The sequence below is a fragment of the Pterocles gutturalis genome, unplaced genomic scaffold (genome assembly GCF_000699245.1).
Source record: "Pterocles gutturalis isolate BGI_N339 unplaced genomic scaffold, ASM69924v1 scaffold16301, whole genome shotgun sequence".
In the NCBI taxonomy this organism is placed as follows: domain Eukaryota; kingdom Metazoa; phylum Chordata; class Aves; order Pterocliformes; family Pteroclidae; genus Pterocles; species Pterocles gutturalis.
Window position 1 is genome coordinate 51,098 of NW_010103361.1, and position 18,533 is coordinate 69,630.

The 18,533-nt window shown below is 41.9% G+C and overlaps 1 protein-coding gene across 1 annotated transcript in view; it reads right to left on the bottom strand.

Annotated features, from left to right (window-relative positions):
- The window catches only part of LOC104471371 (fibroblast growth factor receptor 2-like), a gene marked incomplete at its 3' end in the record, with an annotated part of 66,315 nt that extends 48,436 nt beyond the window's left edge, over positions 1-17,879 (bottom strand). Inside the window, 3 exon segments of the mRNA XM_010086697.1 lie at positions 1,129-1,203; positions 1,880-2,146; positions 17,654-17,879. Of these exon segments, the coding sequence (XP_010084999.1) occupies positions 1,129-1,203; positions 1,880-2,146; positions 17,654-17,828 (517 nt within the window).
- Between the last annotated feature and the right edge of the window lie 654 nt (positions 17,880-18,533).

Sequence of the window (18,533 nt, forward strand, 5' to 3'; positions counted from 1 at the left end):
CAGCCTCCAGCTGCTTAATCTCAGCCACTTCAAGCTGCACCTGTGAATCCGTCAGGGTTAATCACGCTAACAGATGGCAGGGGCCAAACAGGCAGCTAAGAACTTATATCATTTTAAATAGCATCTAATGTTTCACAGCTTCAGACCGGGGGCAGTCGTACACAACAGTAACTAACTAGGGGAGCTGGAATCAGGCTCGTACTTTATCATCTGAACAAGTGTTTCAAGCACACAGTACAGCTGCCAATTACTAATCAGGCTGAGGAGCAAACATACTACCTGGCTACTGCATTCGGTAACTAGCTGACATCTCCCATGAAGGATTTCTGTGTCCTGCGTGTTATTGACTTTACAAAGCACGAGCGATAGCAAACTACCAGTCACCAAGGGGATTTTGCAACAGTGCATAAGGAACCAATATGAATTTTACTTACTTTTTTTTTTTCTTAGTGACTGTTCTATTTAGAGCCTATTAATAGCTTTCCAAATTCTCTAAAGGGACTGAAGTTTAACATTCGGATAGGTTTAAGATTCTTTTAGCCCATTTTCATCATGCATAAGTAACGTAAAATGTGGGTTTAGGGCTGGATTGCTTTCTTTCCAACAAACCTTGCGGTCCTTTGCAGACAAAAGAACCTCATTGTCTCCAAATTCATTCTCCCTGGGGAGATTTCTGTTGAGATTAAGGATTGAAGGATTTGCCTCATTACAACTTAATTTTATTTTTAAGGTTTCCATACCACCTTTTAACAAAATGAGCTAGATCTTTGTTTCTTCTGTTATATTTCAGCTCAGGTTCACGCAAAGTTAGTTCATCTGTAGAGAGCCTAAACCAGACAAAGACTGAACTTCAGCTTAGGAAGAAAGGAAACTGCAGAAAATCTAGCAAGAAGGGAGTAAGAAAGTACAGACTAGTAAAGCGTGTTGCGAAGAATATTAGTTTATTTTTCTTTTTCTTTTCCAAGTTATGAACTATGTAAAACAGAAAACAGAGAAGGACAAAGACACCACTATTGACAGCTCATGCAGTTAACAATCAAGAAGCTCTGAAGGCAGGAGTGTGAAAGATGAGACATTATTTTCCACTTGGATCTTGCTAGTGACTTCTGGCAGTTCGCTGGTACTTACTCATCTGGTTGCTGTCATTCACAAAGTCCTCGGACCCATCATTGTCATCTTCATCGTCTCCAGAGGAAAGAGCATCTGCACATTAAAAACAGTCAAGACTTTAAACCAGCCAATTTGAAGACAAATAAACCTACACGCTACATCTTAGATTATCTATCAACAGATGTCATGTTAGTTGTGCAAAAGCTACAGAAAAAGAAAATCCAGCCACAAAGTGTGTTATTCTTATAAAAATCTAACAAAACTAGCTAATAATCCTGAAATGCTACAAAGCTTACAAAGGGAGCTTGCTAACTTCAAACATCTCCTTCCACTTACAATTTTTATTTTTCTAAAAGACATTCAGTTGAACAGAACTGAGTGTCTCCAGAAGGATTTATCTCTAAACTTAAAGGATGTAGGACACCCCTTTTCCTCTTCTGATGCAGGGAGGAAAAAAAAAAAAACTTTTATTCCTTCTCCTGGCTTTATCATCATCACAGTGACTCTGCATAATTTAATCCTGTCAGAGCGGCACAAAACAGAGGGCTATTCACCAGCTGTTAATCACTATAGATCCCATGAAGCAAAAGGAGTATATACAAACTGAGTCCATTTTAGGGTCAGGACCAGGCGGAAAATACCTGAAATAACTACAGAACTCAGCTCAACTCACTGTGGCCAAGTGCACTGTTTCATGTTATACCATAATGTGTATTTATACCACATTTTACAGCTTCTACATGCAAAAACCTGTGTTTAACTCACTCACCTGTTACATTTACAATGAAGTACAGAGTATCACTGTCTAGGGTCCTAACAGCAGTGCAAGCATAGAGGCCCGAATCTCTGGGTGTAGCATCCTTAATTTGTAAGTACTCCCCAATAATCACTGTCCTATTGTCGGGCCCCAAAGGGACCCCATCCTTAGTCCAACTGATCATGACGGCGTCTTTCAATTGACAGCGCAACTCAAGCGGCTCTCCTGGAAGTGCTGAATATACATCTGGCTGAGAGATTTGGTATTTGGTTGGCGGCTCTGCGAAGGTGGAAGGAAAGGAGGAAAAGAAGAAGAAAGAGAAGGGAAAGGAGAGAATTTCCAACAAAAGTCAGTGAAGGCCCTTTTCATCCACAGAAATCAAGTTACGTTCAATAAAAAAAAAAAAAAAGTCTCATCCAGATTAGCCCAGCAATTTGTCTCGTAAAACTGAACCACATGCAGGGATGGGATAGGCTTTATTTTCAAGAAGTTAACCACAAACAAAGCTTGTTCCCTTTTGAGCGGTGTCTCAGCACATGCCTTGTCCCAGGTGCCACCCAAAGGCACAACCCTTCTCACTGCCCACAGCAAGCCAATACTGGGGCATGAGTACTGCCGGACCTGGGAACTCACAGGATTCGGAGGCGGCAGGAGGAGTTAAAAAAGCAAATTCAGTTTTACATCTAAGTATTTGCACCTATGATTCAAAATGAAAATATCCCCATCCGATTTTATAAGTTGCTTTAAAAAAAAAAATAGATAAATAAACAAACAAACAAAAAAAAACCCACAAACAAACTGAAAAGAGCTGTGTTGGAAGAAAAGGACAGCCAAAAACCCCATCACTAGCTAAGCTAATAAACATGAGTTCCTATACACAGTATATATGTTGTTCTTTATTTTTCTCGCTGTGCCCTTCCCAAAGGCTCTACATTTGCCTTCTACACTGCCAAATCTGCTTCCAGTGACAGCAACTTAGCAACTTTTTCCCCCTTTTTTTTTTACACCTTCCTTTCTTATTTCCCAGCCTCTTCTGAGCAGAACACAGCAGAAACCCAGGAACACAAGCAAAAAACTTTCAAAGGAACAGCGTACACAGAAGTACAAAACTAAATGGCTCCCTTTTGTAACCAAATAATGAGAAGAATGTCAAACCACACTCTTTTAAAAAAAAAAAAAAAAAAAAAAAAAAAACACCACACCACACATGCCATCCTTGGAAAAACACATCTGCCTGTAGTTACTAGGGCTTCATTACCCCCTTCCAAAGCTGGTTTTCCACAGGGGAAAGGGAATAGCAGACCCAGGCACTCAGAATTGTCCCCACAGGGATAGTGGGACAGCTTGGGACAAGGCGGAGGGACCGACGCACCCAGACTGTGCCAGCTACAGGGACTGCTTTTGTAACTGATTTCTCCCTGCAACCACAGCATCCCTCTCCCACAAGCTCCTCGGCCTCGCCAAGGCCGCTATCAAAAGTAAAGGAAAGCAGCATGAAGACATCTCCTGTTTGCTCACAAGGAGGGTCCCATTGCGCAGACAGCTGCACCCTGGCGCGTACCCCGGCACACATCCTGCCCTGCGCGGGCACCAGCCGAGCACCACTGCAGTTGTACATAAATAAAACACACACCTCTCTGTGTTTGCTCAGGAGTCTGAGGAAATATTGAAATAGGTGACTCCTCAGTGTCCACCCTTGCTTCTAAGAATACCGAAACTCTGAAACCCATATTCCTCGTCCTTGGGGCACAGCGTCATCGTTTTTCAACAGAGAAGTCCCAAACAAGCCTGATCTAGCCATTGGATGCGAGTTTGGGAACTGCTGAGGCTATGTCAGTGGTTCAGTCTTAGGTAGTCCTGTGAGGAAGAGAGAGTTGGACTCTATCCTTGTTCGTCCTCTTCAACTGGAAACAGCTGATGACTCTGTACCAGAAGGTGCCACCACAGTGGGACACTCATGCATTGGAATATTGGGTTATACTGGTACGTCTGAAAATAGCATGCCCAGTTTCTCCTCCCACTCATCCTGGAACCATGTACCTTCAGGGAGTTCAGTGGGAGTTTGCATGAAATGAAGGGAGAACAGATCCAGAGATGTGCCTTTGCAGAGCAAGCAAAGCTTCTCCTGGCTTTTTCCCTGGGGCAAACATGTTTTTTCAAACAACAGCTTTGACACAGCACACCAAGACGGTGACCAGAAGTACATAAAACCACTGAAACAAGAGCAGTTACAGAGATTGTAAAGATTTCTGGATTCGGATTTTATAATAAAACTCTAAACTTTCTACCACGCAAAGTCCCTTCTCAAAGTCTAGGACAAGCTACAGTGCAGCTTCATGCTCCTCACAAACTAATTCAGCCTTCTGATAACTCAGCCTTGCTGATACAGTCACGAATCCACAGACCTGCAATGCAAGTGTTCCCCTGAGTACTACACTATGCTGTTTGAAATCTAATTTCCAGGAGGAACACAGGCTCCTTTCTACATCTATTTTGTAACAGTAATGAGTATATTTGAGTCTGCTGGAGGATTCTTATGCATTCAGATTCCACCGTCAAATTAAAAAAAGAAAAACCCAAGGTACCTGAAGCCAACGAGCTAATTTACTTTGAAGTTTTTAAGACTTCTTTGCAATGGCTCTACCTGCAAAGAAAGTTTCTTTTACAGAGTTTACACTGTGTCGGCGGTGTACTGGAGCCTAGAAACATCTTCGTTTTTAAAAGCCACCATGGGTGAAGATAACTCAACCCTCCTTTTAAGGGCACTAGAGGCTTTTGCTGAAGAGTGCCAGGAAACTTGCAGGATGGTCACACAGGTTGCAGCATCCTCCTGGGCAGATCAGTTGTTCCCATACAAATAAAAGGAAAATCATTTTCTATCTCCCATCCATTATTTCATCTCTTTTTAAATTGCTATCCCAAAAATTACACTGAGTCTTTCAACACAAATCCAAATCCAAACTCAAGAGCAGTAATTTATCTAAAAATTACGAAAAAAAAAAAAATCCTTTTACAATAAAAGTTACTAGTATGCTGAAGAAACACAAGTTTTAAATAGGTACTAGCATTTGGTAAATATTATCCTCCTCCATTTCTTCCTCTCTAGAGTATCAGGGAAGATACAGCACAAAGTGTTGTCATGAAATAATGAAGTCATGTTTGGAAATAGTGAGTTATTTCAGGTAAGCCTTTGTGTTGCCAAACTAGAATGTAGCAGCACTTAAGTCTGTCACTTTTTATAATGTTTGCCTATAAACTTTTTCCAGTGTGGGTTTGAAATGGTGCCCAAAAGCAAACAGAGAACAGGTGGGATTCTGAGGCATGAGTCCGCCCAACAGCTTCACTGAAAAAAATCAACCCATTTAAACTGTTAAAAAATTCCCAGCAGCACATAAACAACCTACGCTGCAAAGTTAACTCTCTCTCCAGGACACTGCACAAGGATTTTTACACCGCTCTGAAATTCAGGGACAAATTTTGACCTCACGCGCATGCTGTACCATCAGATCAACGGTTCCCCTGGGGCCAACACCAGGATTCTTCCCCTACTTCCACGTCTTTTGAGCGTACCAGAGAAATAATGCTGCAAGTTTGCTCAGCCCTCACTTGTACCCATCCTCTGACGTTTTCAGCAGCATCCTCCTGAATTCTCCCATAGTGACAATAGCTAGATGGGAGGAGGAGGAGGAGAGATCCCTGCAGAGCCTGCACCACCAAGCAAGGCTTGAAGATCTGGTACCACGTCCATGCTCCTCCAGACCTTTCTGAAGGGATCTCTGCCTTGAAAGCAGATCCTTCAGCCATCACCACAAGCCAGTAAATCAGCCCTTTCCTGGGCAAGCTCTGCACGGTTGCGGGAAGGTGGCACGAGATTCCCTTCTACATGAGTTTCTCCTCAAAATCCCATAACTGTGGAGTTAGTTCCTACCAAAAAGGTGAACAACACCTGTCCATCACCACTTAAAACCAAACAAGCAACAAAAGTCCTTGCAAAATAACCAGCAGTGTTCTTAAACACTGGGGGGACAATGGAGGGAACGTTGCTTCTGCTATTGTCTGCTCTCAGCTACATCCTTGTTTGTCATAGTGCTGCACACAATGTATTTTAACTTTATAGGTGGAACTATTGAACAATACCGCCGTGGAAAACCGAGCTGCTGTTAAATAAACAGACGTGAACTTTTTCTTTGCCTACTCACACAGTCTTGCAACACGGTTTATGCCATCCAGCCATCAAACGGAGTAAATAATGTTTGTATAAAACACATAGACACAATAGAGGACTGGGGACATTCTGAATGTGCTATTTCAGATTACTATGAGACACAATTATATTCCAAATCACGCTTCTGTTCAAGATTCGGTCACTGAAACGACTGATGTATACTTCCCCAGATTTTAAATTATTTGTCTCTATTTATTAAAATGTTAACAAAGAGCTGCTTATCTTAAGGCTCAAGGCATTTAGTTACTTAGTTACAGAGCCAAATAATTAAACAATCAGCTAATGGCTAACCCCAGCAAAGATTCTCACACAACTCACCAGAACACAAAAGCCTCAGACCCCATCAAGCCACTTTCCCTTCAAAAGGCTTTAGTAAATAACTAAACACTCACCATAGCTTGCCCAGAAGGGTCAACGGACCTGACCTGTCAGGAATCCAAGAGGTTCATTGGAAAACTCAGTGTCCCCACAGGGAACATGAGGCTGCCAACCACCATCACTCCTCCTGCTTCTCCCACCCCTTCTCCTGTTCTTCCTGTCATTGAGGAAGATCCAGCAAGACCTCTTTTGATGAGCAACACGGAATGGGGATGTCAAACTATCCCTGAAGCAGAATAGCCCTGGGCCCCACGACTTTGTGAGTCAAAGCCAAGCCTTTGTGCTCTCCAGGAGCAGCCTCTACAAGACCAGGAAGCCCAGGCTTCATCCATCAGGTTTGCAGCCTTCCCTCCCATCTCCCTGGTACGAGCTGATGGGCTTCTCCCTCAATTTAAGTTGGCAGGCTAACATTAGGAGAAGCTCCACATCTTCTCCTGATGATGGATGATAAACTCAGCCTACAAAATCAACGGCCACCGGTTTAAAAACATGAAGAGTCACTCCTGGCCACAGTGACTATCTCCTGTTAGCCAACAGCAAACCAAAGCCACAAAGGCTAAGCACATCTCCTTGTACAAATAGCGTTTGCAATTCATCCATCTGCTTCTCCAAAATCATGGGATTCCCGCTGACTTATTTACACCGCGTTTCCATCAGCTACTGCCAGCTCTGCCCAGCACTGCCTCCAGCAGGCATCATCAGGAAGTCTCTGTTCTGATAAAATACTTTCCTTTCCAAATTACTACAGTTCCTTCTATAATTTTAGAACACTAAATAAATAAATAAACACATCCCTTGTCACTGAACAACACTTCAAAGAGCAGGAATCATTACTCCCCTCTCTAACGTATAAACACATTAATTGTCCAAATCTGACGAAAAAGACCTAAGCCTTGCAGAGACACTTCTTCAACCACAAAGCATCAAAGAGAGATCCCCAATAGCTACAAACATAAATGTGTGATAGATCCTAACTCTTCATTTATTCCTATAAAACAAGCTCCTGCGCTGCTCTATCTGAAAGCAGTGACTTCCACAAAATGTTAAACGCAGGACTCCAAAATAGATTGAGATATTTTTTCCTGCCATCTTCTTTAACCCTGTTATCCTTATTCTGTAAGGACCTAGCCATCTGATGGGTGCAAGAGATGAAACCAGACCAAAAAACATTATCTGAGGAACAGGAAGAATCCTTCTGCCCTGGAATTGAACATCTGCAAAACGAAGTGTTGGCAATAATACACGCCTGGTAGCCTAGAAGTGTAGAGCTTCCAGCCACACTGACCTGCTGGGGCATGGACATACCAGCATCATGTCAACTCCTGTTGAGTGTTACATATCCTAAGATCATAACAAAAAAGTGAATCTCCTCCAATTGAAACACTTGCCAATGTCATCACGGCTAAGGGAAAATATTACATGGCACTAACTTGTTTTCCTAAGCTTTGAATACCTAGAAAAAGAAATAATTCTGGTGAACACCACCACTTGCAGGACCCCCTGTCCAAGAAAAAAAGCTCTGTGTGTGCACCTGAAAGTTATCCCCACATGATTACATCCATCTGCCTTGTGTAATGTTCTTTGGCAGATTAGCAAATACGGAACTGCAACTCCTGGAGGTAACTGCCCCCAAGCAGCATTTAGCCCTGGCTACAGCAGCAGCAGCAGAGAGCAATGGGGACAAACCTCGTGAGGTCCCCTGCTATATTGGTGCAGTGGCTGACATGGGGTGAGGCGTGTGAACAATTTCAGCACGGCTTTGATGGCTGCAAAGCACTTGGGTTCACGTGTCTCACCCCGTGGTTAAAGCAAGAAGACTCCTTCTCAAAAGAAAAACAAAATTGTACTTGTCTAGGCTCCGTGCAGAGATTAAAAATTCCTGCAACTTGTAGCCTGCTTGCTCCTACCTGTCTTTATAGTTGTGATCGCTGAGTTACGGCTGCACAACCACGCAACATAAGCCAAAAATGCCAAGTATCACATGCTTATGGGCTTGGCTGTGTGCTTTATGCTTTTGGAAGCCAAGCCAGGGAAGACTCGGAGCATGCCAAGTTCAAAGTAAACAGCACAGAGACCAAGCGAGGCCACCTCCTGCTGCTGGGAACTGCCCTGCAATTTCTTCCTGTTTGTCCCCATTCTTCACGGTCTGCTCCTTACAGGATGAAGACTTCTTTTATACAATAGTCACCGTCGGATTTATCTCCAGATACGGGACAGAGAAAGAAACAGCAAAGCATCAGTATGTCTTCTGCACAAAGACCTGGTGACCAGGGAGGGGGGAAAAAAACACTCCCTGACCTTGAGAAGCCACACCAAAGCCCCTAGAATTATTGTGCTAGCTTTTATAATTTCATCAGTATGATGAGAAACTTCAGCCCATCTTCAGGATTTGAACCTTTGGTTCCAGGCACCAAATTTTGACCATTTCTTTTCAAGACATAAGCTCCAACAGCTGCCTAAAGTAATAGAGTGAGAGTCTCTGTGCTAAGCGTACTGGGGACTACAGTACAAACCTAACACACGTGTAATGCAATCTCAAAAATAATTAACTACTCTTCAAACTCATTACAGAACAGTCTTCTCATGTAATCCATTATACAATACAAAGGGGAAATGTATCACCTTTTGCCAGAACCTCAAATGAAAAGCTGGAAAAAAAAAAAAAATAATAACCTTCTCTCTCTAAAAGGCAGAATCCAAGACTAGGATCATTTTCTCATTATTCCTACTTTCAGCAGCAGCAGAACATCAAATCTTCCTGACTGTATTCTGCACATAACCAAGTGGCAGAGCAATTTAACCAACTCCCATTGTCCAACTTAGCATTCAAGCCTGCTTGGGAAAGGCTCCATGTAAGATATACAGCCTTGGGAAAAGGTAAGAGCACGTATATTTATTCGCAAAGGGTTTTTCTTGGTTTTGGAATAGATGCAAGAAAATATTAATCTGGGGGGGGTTTTTCAGGTTCTTTATTTGCATTTCAAGAGCAACATGAAAATGTAACAGAGCATAGCATACATCCAAACATAAAAATACAACCTTTTTCTCCCAGGTTTGCCGAAGGCCACACTCGCGTCTATTACTACTCAACATGCAAAAGAAATAAATTACAACTGTGAGGTTAAAAATTGCACAATTTCATGTTCAAGTGTTAGTTCTGGATGCAGAAAACATCTATTCAGATTCCCTATAAGCAAGTCAGCAGTTGTTTCTTTTGTACGCAGTCCCATTTTGACTTGACTATACAAATCCTCTTAATTTTAGCGGCTCGTCTGGAAGTCTCATCTTGCCTGTTGCCCTGAAATTCATTTTCCCCCACTTCCTACGGTGGGATTTGAAAAAAGTCACTGGAAACAATATCCCCAAAGCATCTCCTCAACACTTTTTGAAAGTTCTATCCACAACGCATAAAAACCACAGGATATTCTCCCAACACTTCAAAGCTTCAAGGCATACCAGGATCTCTTTTAACCAAGAGCAACTTTTAGTCCAAAGACATCAGAGCTAATTTAATTCCAGTTCCACATAGAGAACAGTCCCCAGTGGTACCTGGGGACAAGGAAGGAGCAGCAGAACAAGCCTTGACCTTAAAAGCCAGGCTGGCTTTCTGCACTTCCAGGTGGCCCGCAACCATTGACGTGACAAGAGTTATTTTTAACGTGCAGACACCTCCGTCACTCCTTACTGCAGCAGTGGCTCCTGGGCACTTTGCCATACTAATGGAAGATGGTTTAAATGCTTCTGAATTGTTAGGAGAAGGGCTATTACCAAGTGGTGCACTGCAGATTTATTATAGAGGCTCCACGTTAATCCTGCACGTCTGAAATACCTGTGCTGCCCTGGTGAGTAAACAATATCACATAAATCAGGGTCCTTTAACTCTGGAATATCTAAACAGGATTATTTTTCCATGATTAAACTATGTTTAATAGAACCAACCTCAAGAACCGCTCAAAATTTCAACTTAAAATGATTTTTAAGAACTGTTGTGTGGCATTCAGAATGATAAACCAGATTACTTTCCTTGAAACAAATTAAACATTGCAACACGCAGACACTGAGCAGGGCACTTTACGAACTTGCAAAGCAAGTCCCACAGAAGCAGACTCTCCCTGCCTGCAGCAGCTCACCCGTATCCCTGCACAGCCACCCAGGCCATCCGAAGGAAAAAGAGCCGAGTGAACCTTATATAGTTTTTCTACAACACAACTTTTTACTATGTGCAAAATTAAGTTGCAGCACGGTGCTCTGATGAAGCTCTGTTCCATCCAACCACAACTTAACCTCCTCCAGACCTGTCCTGGTTGGTGCCGATGCTAGAGCACGCCCAGCCACAGCATCCAGCTCCAAACTCGTTCAGCAACAGCCACAAGTCCCCTGGGAGAAAGCCTGAAGCAGTAACTACCATGCCACAGAACTCCCTTCAAAATAGAAACTCATGAAAATCTAGGAGAAAAAAAAAAAATTAAAACAGCCAAAATCTCATTTTCTCCTCCCCAACCAGCTTCTCACTCTCCTTTTTTCCCTTCCAGCCCCCCAGCACATTGCCCTTCCTAGCAGACCCTCACAAAGGCAAGCCCTTTCCTTGGGACAAAGACATTTTCCCCTCCTCTCCGTTCTTGCGGCTTTGCTACCGTAAGGCACTTACACGTCCCAAACTGATGAGCCAGTTATTTTGCAGGGGAGGAAAAGCAATAATTACACACAACTTGCAACGGCATGCGAGCAGGGGAATGAAAGTAGGTCAGATCTCACAACTCCTTCAGCTTTGCTGAGGTTCACCAAATGCTTTCACTTACTGTCATTTCAGAAATACAATTAAAATAATAATAGGATGGCAAGTGAAGGTAGAATTCAGATAGCACTTCATTCTGCCTTTCTGTTCCTCTCTTTGATACAGATAATGTCATTTGTGTGGTGACAAGCAGCAAAAGGACCTGAACCAGCAGAAAGTGAAGCCCATGAGACATCTCTATACCAGGTGCTAACCACTCTGATATTCAGAAGTAGGTCCAGAAAAACCAAAACCCTAAAAAAAGGGGTTATTTAAAAAAAAAAAATCCAGCAGTGATAATTAAGAGATGGGACAGGATATCCTGGATGTACCTAATTGCCAAACAAATTATAAACTGCTTTTAAAACTTAAAAAAAAAAATCATGTAAATATTTACTCCTCTTACAGAACACCTCATTTTGCAGCTGTCCTCCTCGAGAGCCACAGTCCCCAAGCAGTAAATGTCGACGCATTTTCACTGATGCTCGACTCTGAAACCTGAAGGGCCAAACTTCCAGAACAGCCCGGCGCTCCCAGCGATTTTTCATAATTATAACAGGAGCTGTTGGCTGCTGCACTCTAGAAAATCTGGTCTTTATTTAAGATTTGCCTGTATTCAACGTTGCTCCAACTTCTCCTTCAATCAGTTTAGTCCCTGGTACTGTGGCATCTCTAATTTTGAGGGCACGATGTGCCAAATCCCCTCCCAAAAAAAACAGTACAGAAAGACAGCGTGATGTGCTGAACCTAAATTCAAAGGTCTGAATTTCAAATCAGTTCCCAAATTGCTGCAAGCAATTTCACCCTGGCAGTCTCCATGCCAAATCAAGTATTGTCCACTTTCCCACAGGCACCTCAAACACAAACCAGTCCATCCCGACCGACCCTGCAGAAGATGCTCCCACCCGGAGCTGCGATGGAGGAGCACAGCGTGTCCAGCCTGCAACCAGGGAACCAAACTTTTGGTCACGCTGGTGCAAAACTCCACACTCTTCATGGTTTCAGACATGTTTTGGGTTCCTGATGTCCTTTCAGCATAAATGTTGTGCTTGTTTAACTACACTGAAATAAATCTTCTCTTCTGGTTAAACCAGGTGCACTATTGCAAACAGACAAGACGCAACGTGCCTAAGTGGGCGATGGTTCTTTTAAAAACACAGATTTATATTGCTAAGGAGCGCTGCTTCGAAGAAAGTCTCCACTTTCACTCTCAAGCTTCGACTTTGAGGACTCACAAATGTTTAACACTTAAAAATCTGACCCTCCTGTAAGGAATTTTTCTCTATTAAAGACATAAAAAGGGACAGTTCAGTATTTTTCTCGCACTCCCATCTGTTCCCAAAATTAATATTCATTCTAAGAAAATACTAATCTTTGAACATATTTGTATAAAGGCAAGTGATCATTTCTACTGAAGCGGGAAAGCTACATATAAAAATATGCTCATTACGAGCTATGCTGTGGCTGTTACTAAAACGCCACAACAGTCCATCGTCTCATGCGCACACAACCTTGCAGAACGGGAGTCGTCAGCGTTTTCATTGTAAATTCTGCTTTCAAAAGTTTGTAACTTGCCTGTAAAAAGTTAATATAGCCTGAAATTTATTAGACGTTCTCTGCCAAGACAGAACTATGGTATGGTGGCTGGTTGGGAGTTTTAGCTACATAAGTGGTTTAAAAAAAAAAAAAAAAAAAAAGAAATTTAAAACCCCCACAACTCAGCATCTTTGAAAATCTTCTGGCTCAAAAAAAAAAAAAATCACTAAAGGAATCAAATTCATAAAAGTTAACTTCTTTTCTTCCCTTACAAAAAGCTGCAATTGCAAAATACGGCAGACCCAAAATGTGCAATTATTTGCGTTACTTTGCAAAATAGTTGCCATGCTGACACATTACCAGCTCCCAGTGTCTCATCAACACCAACTGTAAATAACAACCCTACCCTACCCATGCCCAATTAGTCTGCAGCTCAAGACCATGCCTCTGCTAAAGCACTACGGATTTTAAAGGCAGAATGGACACATTAAGACTGATTTAATCTGGCTGCTTGTACAACTCCCCAGAATCTCAGCTAGCCATTCCTGTACTGGGCCAAATAACTTACTGAACCAGATCCCTGAAAGGGCATCCAACCCTCACCCAAAGCTTTGGGGATGTCACATTCCTCCATAACGAGCTGTGATAATTCCCTTCCATTAAAAAAAAAAAGGGAAAAAAAAAAAAACAAAACAAAAAAAAAAACCCCAAACAAACAAAAAAAAACCACCCTCTGATTTAACTAATCAGTTTGAATTGTTAATTTTAACTTGGGGATATGAAAGGTCCCTTCCAATCTCTAACATTCTGTGATTCTGTGATTCTGGTTAAAAAAAGCAAGGGGACACAAGGGAACTCTGGGTGAACTTTTTATTTTTCCTCCCAAACTGGAAGCAGCATCCTGGTGCTTCCCTACCACTTTTGCCCCAGGAACACAACCACTGTCCAGGGTCCCACCAGCCCCGCAACCCCACAGGAGGGTGGCACCAGCCTGGAGAGGACCCATGGGGGCACCCCAGGATGGGACAGGGGACATCCGACCACCGCAGCATCCCTCTTCGACACGCTGCAGTCCTGGGAGCCTGAGAAGCATCTCACAAGACCCCACATCCCAATCCAGCCAGGTCACAGTGGCTAACAGAAGACCTCAGAGAGGACTGTACTAACTGCGGTGACCACAGGTGACGTTAACCTTCAAGCAACGCCAACATTTTTTACAATAATGAAGGTATATTTCTCATATTACACAACATTTTTACAAAAAGGAAGGCATTGCTCTGGGTTCTGCACTGAATGTGTTTATATTTGCATGTTGTTCGGTGCCAGCAAACAGCTGTGACCGCTAAAACACAGCTGACAAACCCTCACTCACCCTGGAGCCCAGCAAAGCCCAGGTCACCCATCAAAGAAGGTCCCTCTCGCTCTCTGCTGCTCCTAGGAACCTCCCAAACACACACTTAAGCCCATTTTGAACTACTGTGTTTCTTCACAGGACACAGAATCAGGCTGTCCCTTGTGGAAAGCTTAAATGAGTCCTTTGAAATTCGACCTAAATTAACAGAACCGAAACACGCTGTTATTGCAGCAGGCAAGGGCTCCGAGTGGGTGCTCCAAGGACAGCGTCAAGGCACTGCATGTGGGGAAGAGCCTAAATTAGCTATCCAGGAGAACGATAACACACAGCTTGGGCAAGGGAAGGTCGAGGGAGAGCTTGCTATTTATCAAATACATGTCTAAACTAATTATTCAGTTCACAAAGTAACCCTTCAGCCTCTGTGTGCGGTCAAAGCCCTTTTGAAATGTTGGCTATCATCAAAGGTTCCCGTGGCCTTGGTACGCAGAAAGAGAATGGCTCCTTTATACACACTGGGGTAGACTTCTTTCCAAATATTTAAAAGCAGAAAGTCTTTACGCTCCCTAGGATGAAAAACATATATGTAAACACTTGATGCAAGATATAGTTTGATAGTTGGCAGTCCCGAAACTAACTCCTACAGGTCCTGTTTCTGATCACAATGCTTAACAGCTTCAGATTTTAACCATCACTGATGAAGTAAGAAAACATCACAACCAATAATAACCATACTCAGGACACAGCCCTTAGTGAGCACCCATTTTATATATATTAATATATATAAAAATATATCAATGCTATTGGTATTATTATTTACAACAGCTCAAGGCAACCCTCTTCACTGTAAATACTTTCATATGTACCAGAGTAATATCTCATGGTCACAAACCTGATTCAGAGCTCAACAAGTCCAACGTTTTATAAAAGCACCCTAGAGAAACGTGCTACCGCCAGATCAGACCAACTGGGGATAAGCACAAGTAAAGTACCCGGATGTGTGGCAGCACCTTGCACGTATTCTGCACATACCCAGGCAGTTTATTACCCCATCAGATACATGTCGCTTGTGCTAAAGAACATACTTAACCAGATACTCCGAAGAAACAGTTGCAAATGTCCCTGAAGTTATATTTAGCCAAGAGACAAGAATATATCACCTCTTACAATCAAATGAATGAAAAGCCACAATCTCCCAGTTCCTGTTAATGTTGCATCCAGCTTTCAGAATATTCTGAGTCACTAAAACAACAAATAGTAACAACAAAAGCACCTGACATCAAAAAATAACAAAATTTAAGGGATGTCCATGAAGGAAGACTAAGGAACAGATCAACACGTGTCACGAAAGGTCATGGCCCCATCGACCTTCTCAGTCGGGGTGAGATGTCAGAGCTCCAGTGACTGCACAGTCAGCAGCCCTACCGAAAATCTGCATTATTAGAGCACCTGATCCCCCCAAATTAGCTGTGGCCAAAGTGTTTTGTCATTTACTAAATTAAAAAAAAAAAAAAAAAAAAAAAGAAGTCTGTTTTGCCTTTGAAGAGATTTTTTTGAAGGGTTTTTTGTTTTGCTTTCAGCCAAGAAGGCTTGTGGGTGGCAGTGATGGAACCCAGAGAAGGTGATTGTGTAAAAAGTTGGTATTTTTTTAAAAAGAGGTTTAAAGGAAGTACATAAAGGAGGTTTTATTTCTCAAATCTCAGATATAAATCCCACACAATTCCCTGTATTCTGCAGCATAAAAGCTCTTATTATACCATTAACTTAGAAGTGTGGTTTTTTTCCTCCTTTCTGGTAATGATTTGGGTTCTCACATCTAAAATTGTTTCATGTCAGTAACATTCCTGCCCAGGGAAGAAGTTTTAAATCCTTTTTAACTATTTGCACTTTGATAAAACCCAGATTCTACCCCCTGGATATTCACTGTGGAAGAAACCATGCTTTTTAAAATAATAAAAGCCATTCTTTCCCTGAAAAGCTGAAAAATTATCAGGCACCCTTCAAACAAACACTGTTGTTCTCCCTGTAAAATACGCCACCAACCATGCAAACACATTCTTTCTAATTTAACCCCAAAACCAGAGGACCTCACAATAGCTAATCTGAAACCAGAATTATGCATGATTTTGTCATTCCTCCAAAAAGTCAAAAAGGCAACAGAAGCGGTGATGAGAGTTGGTCTTTTCTTTTTTCTTTTTTTTTTAATTCTCGAGTTACCTTCAAAAAAAAAAAAACCAAACCTTTGCTATCAACAATCTCTGTGGCTGACAGACGACAATATTGCTCTACTTTGTTAATTTTTTCAAGGAATGCTGCTAGGGAGAAGGGCTCATCGTCTCTAAATAGTTCATTCCCTGCCATCAATAAAAATGTACTTGGAACGGATTCTAAAAATGTGTTAGCTGGTGACGTCTATTTTTAGAGGCAGTGGATAGAAACAAATAAGTTTTGCATGAAAATGTATTAAATCAAAACAAAGCTGTATCTGTGGCCATGAGTAGTAGAATGTGTAAAGGTCAAATTCTCTCCAGCAAGCTTGCTGGATCTGAAATACCCCATGGACCATTATATTGGTTTTACAGTTATCAGAAATGTAATAACTCCTCCGAAAGACAGGTAAAACCTTATGAAGGAAGATTTGCTTTCCCCCTAAGGTGCCCATAGAGCAGGGGAGTTCCTACACAATACAGTCAAATCATTCTTAAATACAATCAGTTCACAACAATAAAAAAAATAATTTTTAAAAAAAAGCCTCTCCTTAGCTCTTTAGAGAAGAAAACCACTTTGCAAAGCTTGAGGAATGGATATACCTAAAAGAACACACCAACAGGTGTAGGCTCAAAATAGGAGATTTTATCAAAACATCTCTTCCAATGTAAAGGTTTCAATTAGCCCTTGCTTTCACAGTAATTAACTGCAGTGCTTGCTATTCAGATCTCAACATCTATGCTTCCAGAGCTTGCAATCCAGACACTGTACAGATTGTTCTTGGATATTAACAACAATAGGGAAATTTAGTCTAAGTACAAACACCAGTGAAGCTGCAACACCATCTTTGCAGAGTGCCTGGCAAAATCAAACATTCAGGCCATGCGATTAAAAACTATTGGGATTTCTTTTTCTCTGAACTTCTCAGGTTAAGAGAACCACAAAGACATGCAGCTACCCATCCATTTCATCTCCAGAGATAACAACAAGTAACGTGTATGAAGGTGCAACAGGCTGGTTTCCTTAACGACCCATTCCTGAAAACTTTCAGCCCTACACTTTGATTATACAACGTGATGACAGTCCCAAGTGAAATCACTGACACCGCCTGCTTGCATAAGATTAAATAAACGCACACTTGCATGAACACAGCCCGTGTGTGAGCAAGAAAAGTCAAAAAACATCACTCTTGAGGGCTAATCTGTTACTTGCCTTAGATTAAACGAAGCACATAAAAATGTTGACTTTATTTCAGATGTTCAGGCATTTAAAATTAACGTCTTTTGGAGAATTAAGCATTCTAGAGCGATTTACCTTCAGGTTCCAGCGTGGCATCTTCAACAACTAAATTAAACGAAGGTCGAGCCAGGGCAAGTCCAGCCATGGTGACCACCACCAGGCAGATAAGGCAACCCGAATGCCAGCTGACCATCTTTTTAGAGTAAATTCCTGGTCCATTTCCATATCTCCATGTGGACTTTAATCCCATCCCTCTAGAGAAGCATGGAGAGAAAGCAGTGCCTTCGGCCAGGGTAATACCTCCTCCCGTGGAATGACAACTGCTGCTGTGGGGAGGAGAGATTTAACACTGTTAGCAAAATCATCTTAAACAGAAAAACCAAAAACATTCAGAAAGCACCGAACAGAGCTGAGCTGAGAGGGGGAGGAGGAGGAGGATGGGAAAAATAGCTTTCCAGCTTCAAGAATATGTGAAAAGTGAGTGACTTTTCATTTTCTGTTAGCAGTTTCCATCATCACCTGAGGCGTAACCACGTCCTCCTTGTTTTCACAAAATCACTTCTCAGCACATATTTAAAGAGCTATTTTACTGACAGAAAAATATACAGTTTTTAAAAAATGAGGGGCACACACATGTGCAGGCACATAACCTGTAATGCTAAAAAATTACCACAATTATACAAATTATATTCTTGTTATTGTTTGAAGGTTTATGTAAGTTTGCCTTGTTTTTCATTCCTCCACCTAGGCAGTTCCGCAGCCAGCTGAATTTGTAAGAATTCAGTAATTTTCCACAAGAAAAAACGGCTGAAAAATACTCTTTAGTCTTGGATAATCCATAAAACTTTATTTCACCATAGTTCCCCTATAGATGTACCTCCTTCTACCTCAATTCAGTGTCCTTTCAAAGCCTGAAAGTCCAGGTGAAAGGCTCTTGTCTTTGTAGGGATACAGG